The 7,389-nt window shown below is 44.3% G+C and overlaps 1 protein-coding gene across 2 annotated transcripts in view; it reads left to right on the top strand.

Moving 5' to 3' along the window:
* Positions 1-7,389, top strand: part of ZC3HC1 (zinc finger, C3HC-type containing 1) — a 48,955-nt gene that overhangs the window by 37,448 nt on the left and 4,118 nt on the right. Inside the window, exons 5-9 of one of the 2 annotated variants that reach the window (XM_011939594.1) lie at positions 1,643-1,770; positions 3,727-3,881; positions 5,143-5,386; positions 5,901-6,113; positions 7,089-7,295. In XM_011939594.1, the coding sequence (XP_011794984.1) occupies positions 1,643-1,770; positions 3,727-3,881; positions 5,143-5,386; positions 5,901-6,113; positions 7,089-7,295 (947 nt within the window). The remainder of the gene's footprint in view (positions 1-1,642; positions 1,771-3,726; positions 3,882-5,142; positions 5,387-5,900; positions 6,114-7,088; positions 7,296-7,389) is intronic. The other variant, XM_011939595.1, reaches the window with a different exon arrangement.

Here is a 7,389-nt window from a genome sequence, read left to right as displayed (position 1 = left end):
CAGGAGATCGAGACCATCCTGGCTAACAAGGTGAAACCCCGTCTCTACTAAAAAATACAAAAAACTAGCCGGGTGAGGTGGCGGGTGCCTGTAGTCTCAGCTACTCAGGAGGCTGAGGCAGGAGAATGGCGTAAACCCGGGAGGCAGAGCTTGCAGTGAGCTGAGATCCAGCCACTGCACTCCAGCTTGGGCGACAGAGCGAGACTCCGTCTCAAAAAAAAAAAAAAAAAAAGAAGTAGCTTAGCAAGGCCTTTCTGCACTCATCATTTGCCTTTGTACCAGTATACCAAATATGCAGTAGATCAATTGGGTAATGCCAGAGATAATTATACTATAGTATATAATCAGTTTCCACACTGCTTAGATTTCAGACAGATTCTTTTCCAACTTAGGTATTACCAGTAGAATTCCTAATTGTATACTTTATTTACTCTGGTACCCAGTTTCACCTTATGATGTGAGCCTTTTTGAATCTCTTGTGTAGACTTTAGGAACATGCCACTTTTTTCATTCTTAGCTCACAGTAAATTATAACTTGGTAGTTGTTATAAAATGATAGTTCTTTAAGCCCTTTCACCTATTTAAGTCTCCATCTTTACTAACTCTGTTTTGTTTTCTCCTTCTTAAGGTAACAATTTCAAACATACACAGAAGTACACAGAATAGTATAAATAATAAAACCCCATCACTCAACTTCAACAATGATCAACTCATGGCCGATCTTGTTTCTTCTGTATTCCTAACACCCTGCCCCTCTGCGTTGTTTTGAAGTTCAGTCCCACATATTATGCCATTTTATCTGTAAATATTTCAAGATATAAAAGATATGGATTCTACTTTTTAAACGTAGTCTCAGTAGTATCATTACAGCCCCATCAAAATGAAAATCAATAATTTCCTGACACCATCAAATAGCTCATCAATTTTACTACATTTCCTCAATCATTCAATACATGTTTATTTATTTTATTTTATTTTATTATTTTTCTTTTTTTCTTTTTTTTTTGAGACAGAGTCTCCCTCTGTCACCCAGGCTGGAGTGCAGTGGCTGGATCTCAGCTCACTGCAAGCTCCGCCTCCCAGGTTTACACATTCTCCTGCCTCAGCCTCCTGAGTAGCTGGGACTACAGGCGCCCGCCACCACGCCCGGCTAGTTTTTTGTATTTTTTTAGTAGAGACGGGGTTTCACCATGTTAGCCAGGATAGTCTCGATCTCCCAACCTCGTGATCCGCCCATCTTGGCCTCCCAAAGTGCCGGGATTACAGGCTTGAGCCACTGCGCCCGGCCTATTATTATTTTTTTGAGACAGAGTCTCGCTCTGTTGCCCAGGCTGGAGTGCAGTGGCGCGATCTCAGCCTTATTGCAACCTCTGCCTCCTGGGTTCAAGTGATTCTCCTGTCTCAGCCTCCCAAGTAGCTGGGATTACAGGCGCACACTACCGTGCCTGGCTAATTTTTTGTATTTTTAGTAGAGATGGGGGTTTCACCATCTTGGCCAGGGTGGTCTTGAACTCCTGACCTCAGGTGATCCACCCAGCCTCCCAAAGTGCTGGGATTACAGGCATGAGCCACTGTGCCCGGCTGTGTTTTTTATTTTTTACAGTTTATACCAATATAATCTTCCAGTTTACTTTTTCCACAGACCGATTTGGGATGTTGCCCCTGGATGAGCCTGCTATTCTTGTTAGTGAATTCCTAGATCGTTTTCAAAGCCTTTGTCACTTGGACCTCCAGCTTCCTACCCTAAGGCCGGAGGACTTGAAAACTATGGTGAGTTTTTCCTGACTAGGCTGCAAGGGCTTCCAGTTGTTGCCAGCATTTATACCTGAAGCATTTCTTTTAATGACAAGAAGATGCAATTGCTGTGAAGATAACTGCTTGTCTGTCTCTCAGCTCACTGTTTCAGTCTCCACCAGGAAGGTGACTGTTGAGAGTTCCATTTGAATGTTTAAGTATGGTTTTTTAAATGGCATGGATTCAATTTAACATATACGTATATAAGCAGAGAGTTTATTTGGACCAAGTTTTAGGGCTATAGCCTGGAAGCATAGATTCAAGTTTGCTCTGAATATATGCTTCCCATAAATTCTATTTTATCTTGATTTATTACTTAAATTATTATTATTATTTTGAGACCGAGTCTCTTTCTGTCATCCAGGCTGGAGTGCAATGGTGTAATCTTTGCTCGCTGCACCCTCCAACTCCCAGGTCCATGCGATTCTCCTGTCTTAGCCTCCTGAGTAGCTGGGATTACAGGTGTCTGCCACCACACCCGGCTAATTTTTTTATTTTTAGTAGAAATGGGGTTTCACCATATTGGTCAGGCTGTTCTTGAACTCCTCACCTCAGATGATCCACCCACCTCAGCCTCCCAAAGTGCTGGGATTACAGGCATGGGCCAGCTCACCCAGCCTACTTAAACTATTTAACAGAAAATACTGAAATGTGACTGCATATGGTTTATTGCATATCATTTTTCAAAGAGTGTCCAAACTCCTTTCTCGTTGTGAGTAGAAACATTTAAATGCTGTAGTCAGCCTGGGCACGGTGTAATCCTGGCACTTTGGGAGGCCGAGATGGGAGGATCACGAGGTCAGGAGATCGAGACCATCCTGGCTAACAAGGTGAAACCCCGTCTCTACTAAGAAATACAAAAAACTAGCTGGGCGAGGTGGCGGGTGCCTGTAAGTCTCAGCTACACGGGAGGCTGAGGCAGGAGAATGGCGTAAACCCGGGAGACAGAGATTACAGTGAGCCGAGATTGTACCATTGCACTCCAGCCTGGGTAACAAGAGCGAAACTCTGTCTCAAAAATGAAATAAAATAAATGCTCTAGTCAATCTGTACTTTGAAACTGAATATTTACTGTTCCATTTAATCACCCTGTGGATACTCCATGAAGACAAGCTTTGCTGTAGGAAATAGCCTCTTCAAATTAAGAGAGTGGTACGGGTTTTAGCATCAAACTGTTAACTTCCCAAACTCCCCTCCAAGTACTAACCAGGCCTGACCCTGCTTAGCTGCTGAGATCATACGAGATTGGGCGCATTCAGGGTGGTATGGCCATCGACTGAAACTGTTAACCTCTGATGCTTATTATGAATATAACCCTGTCCCGAGTCAAGGCAATTTTTTTTCACCTGGTCATAGTTCCTTATTTTTCTTAGAACAAAAATAAAGTCTAACAAGCTTTGTCATTCTGTCAAAAAGTAAATTTAGAGCCTGGGGCATGGTGATGCACGCCTGTAGTCCCAGCTACTCAGTAGGCTGAGGTGGGAGGATTGCTTGAGCTCAGGAGTTCAAGACCAGCATGGCCAACATAGTGAGACCCCCATCTCTAAGATTTTTTTTTCTTTAATATTTAAGTAAATTTAGCATCAGGCTAAGACATAAGCAGTAATTTGTTTTCACTATTTGGGTTTGAAGTTTGCAGGTTTCAGGGAAAATCTGCAGCTGATAAATTGAAAACAATTTAGTACTAACAAGAATTTTGGCAGTTCCAGGGAGACTCCGTCTTTCTCAGTCAGCAGATTCAGGGCAATTCAGAAAGCTTCTGTGTGATACTGTATCCCTGTCCTGGAAGTATTTATTCTCTATGAAGAGAACTCTCTTCATGTTTGTAATTTCCTTCCTGATTTTCCGCTTGTACTATCTAGGTATGTTATAATGTGTAATTTTTCTTTTTATGGTAGTTGAAACGAAGTTTTTTACTTGGCTCCCTTGTAGTGCTTGACAGAAGACAAGCTCAGTCTTCTCCTACACCTGCTTGAAGATGAACTTGATCACCGAACTGATGAGAGAAAAACTACAATCAAATTAGGCTCAGACATCCAAGTCCACGTCACTGCCTGTATTCTCTCTGTGTGTGGCTGGGCATGTAGGTGAGTCAGCGAATTTTGCCCGGAGACATGAACCATGACAACAGCATTACACTTGTATATATCAGTCACTTATCGCATTTAGGAATCACATGGTGTTTCCCGTGAGAAAAAGAGACAAAGAGAAACTGGGTGAGGGATGGCAGCGAGGAGAATGGATAATAAGAATTAGTAACAAAACCAGAATTGGAATTCAGGAATTCTTGGTGTTTACAACTGAACTTTATTTATTGTACGGTTGCTTCTCAACTGGGAATTTGTGTTCTATAAACAGTGAACCTCCTTTCGAAAAATAGAAAGAAAATAAGCTCTTTTCTATTTTTAAGAAGGAAAAATAGAAAGGAAGTTCTTTTCTATCTTTAGAAAGGAAGAAAAATCCACTTAATTGATAAAAACTACCATAGGAAACACCAGCTGGAGTCTTCTAGGCCCCCATGTTGCTATTTCCATTCCAGCTGCTCAGTTTGGCATAGATTCCCACTATCCTCAATCTACCAAAGAGAACATATTTAAAGTAAGATTGGTTCTGACAATAAATAAATCTTTATTTATTTTAAATATGCTCTCTTTGGTAGATTAAGGAATGTTTTTCGTCTAAAGGGAAAAGACTTTAAGAGGGACAAGAGAGGCCGGGTACAGTGGCTCACCTGGCCAACATGGTGAAACCGCATCTCTACTAAAAATACAAAAATTAGCTGGGCATGGTGGCAGGTGCCTGTAATCCCAGCTACTCAGGAGGCTGGGGCAGGAGAATCACTTGAACCCGGGAGGCGGAGGTTGCAGTGAGCTGAGATTGTACCATTGCACTCCAGCCTGGGCAATGAGTAAACTCTATCTCAAAAAAAAAAAAAAAAGAAGGACAGGAGAAACCTTTTCGTTGTTGTTGTTGGTCAGGCTGGTCTCAAACTCCAGACCTCAGGACCTCAGGTGATCCACCCATCTTGGCCTCCCAAAGTGCTGGGATTGCAGGCATGAGCCACCGCACCTGGCTGAGAAACTTTTAAAACATGCCTGCAAAACAGTCTTACCATAAAGAGCACACTAAGAACCCTAGGTCTTTCTATGGGAAATACATGAGAGATGATGAAGTATGAAGCTGGGGTCCTGAGATTGGAGCTCAGAGGCTCTGACAGGCCATGGTTCCCTGTCCACTGGACTGTTGCAGAAATTGGATGAGATAAAGCATACTTGCGAGACATTACACTTAGTCATTTGGAAATGTTACACTTTGAGAAAATTCTCTTTTTTTTTCATTCCTATCTAGTTCCTCTTTGGAACCCATGCAGCTTTCCCTGATAACATGTTCGCAGTGTATGAGGAAGGTGGGGCTCTGGGGCTTCCAGCAGATTGAATCATCCATGACTGACCTGGATGCATCCTTTGGCCTGACCAGCTCCCCGATCCCAGGCCTTGAGGGGCGACCAGAGCGCTTAGCTCTGGTGCCTGAATCTCCTCGGAGGATGATGACACGGAGCCAGGATGCCACTTTCTCCCCAGGCTCAGAGCAGGTATGCACTTAGCTTGTTTGGGGTGGACTTTTAAACAACATTCTTGGCAAACATGTTATTGGTAGAAAGTTGGAAATTAATTTAGGTGGATAGGCTTCACTTCCCACTACATTGGTTACAATAGAACATTTCTGTTCACTAATGGAGAAGCTAAATTCAGCCAGACCCGGTGGCTCACGCCTGTAATCCCAGCACTTCAGGAGACTGAGGCAGGTGGATCACTTGAAGTCAGGAGTTCAAGACCAGAGTGGCCAACATGGTGAGACCCCGTCTCTACCAAAAATGCAAAAATTAGCTAGGGGTGGTGGCGGGCACCTGTAATCCCAGCTACTTGGGAGGCTGAGGCAGGAGAATCACTTGAACTTGGGAGGCAGAGGTTGCAGTGAGCCAAGATCGCCTCACTGCACTCCAGCCTTGGAAACAAAGCGAGATTCTGTCTCAAAAAGAAGAAGATTAAAGAAAGAAGTATCATTAATATCATTCGTGTACTTCCATTATCTCCCCTTTCCTTCAGGCTGAAAAGAGCCCTGGTCCCATTGTCTCTCGAACTCGGAGCTGGGACTCTTCCAGTCCTGTTGACCGTCCTGAGCCAGAGGCTGCTAGCCCCACCACCAGAACTCGCCCAGTGACCCGAAGCATGGGAACAGGAGACACTCCTGGAATGGAGGTACCATCTAGCCCTCTGCGGAAAGCCAAACGAGCTCGCCTCTGCTCCTCCAGCAGTTCGGTGAGTCCACCGTGCATGTAGCAGTGGCTGAGCGGAAACAGCATGTTGGGCTCTCCCTGGGCTAGCACGGAGAAGCAGGCATGAGCTCTTCCGTGGTCCAATGCAAAAAGTAGACCCTGTGAATAAGTTTAAAGTTGGGTGACCAAAGGGGAAAAATGTCAGTCATGTTTTTTGCTCCTTTGGGGTGGATTCTGGAGAAATAATAGGTATTTCAGGCACGTGGAACAGCAGTGTATACAGGGACAAACCTGATACGGCAGTGGTCCCCAACCGTTTTGGCACCAGGGACTGTTTTCATGGAAGACCATTTTTCCACGGACCAGGGTTAGGAGGATGGTTTCGGGATGATACAAGCACATTACATGTATTGTGTACTTTATTTCTATTATTATTATATTGTAATATATAATGAAATAATTATACAACTCACCATAATATAGAATCACTGGGAACCCTGAGCTTGTTTTCCTGCAACTAGATGATCTCATCTGGCGGTGATGGGAAACAGTGACAGACATCAGGTGTCAGACTCTCGTCAGGAGCCGGAAGTCTAGATCCCTCCCATGTGTAGTTCACAGTAGGGTTCCTGCTCCTGTGAGAATCTAATGCCACTGCTGATCTGACAGGAAGCAGAGCCCAGGTGGTAATGCAAACAATGGGGAGTGGCTGTAAATTCAGATGAAGCTTTGCTTGCCTGCCTGCTGTTCACCTCCTGCTGTGCGACCTGGTACCCATCCATGGCCTGGGGGTTGGGTATCCCTTATCCCTTGTGATAAAGTGTAGTGTTTAACACAAAAGGAGTGAAAAAAAAATAAAGAAAATGTGAGGAAAATGTATAGGCAAAGTTTAAAGGAGAGCATTAACACTCGAAGTATAGGTAGTTGTGAGATTCTGGACTTGAGGACTAATAGCAGTGTCTCCCTGAACTTACCTAGCGTCTACCCATGAATGCTATTTCTTTTTCTCCTTCCTCAGGACACATCTTCCCGAAGCTTCTTTGATCCCACTTCTCAGCATAGAGACTGGTGCCCTTGGGTGAATATCACACTTGGCAAAGAAAGCAGGGAGAATGGTGGAACTGAACCAGATGCCAGCGCCCCAGCAGAGCCAGGCTGGAAAGCAGTGCTGACCATCCTCTTGGCCCACAAACAGTCTAGCCAGCCAGCTGAAACGGACTCCATGGTGAGATAAGCCATTGCCCTGTGTGTGGGGAGCACTTGCTGTGTATAAGAGGAGGAGCAGAGGCTGGTCCTGTAATTAGCACCCTGCCTGCCTT

The sequence above is a fragment of the Colobus angolensis genome, unplaced genomic scaffold (assembly GCF_000951035.1).
Source record: "Colobus angolensis palliatus isolate OR3802 unplaced genomic scaffold, Cang.pa_1.0 Scaffold182, whole genome shotgun sequence".
Taxonomy (NCBI): Eukaryota; Metazoa; Chordata; class Mammalia; order Primates; family Cercopithecidae; genus Colobus; species Colobus angolensis.
Note: the sequence above shows the minus strand (reverse complement) of the source record. Positions and strands in the feature narration are given on the sequence as shown.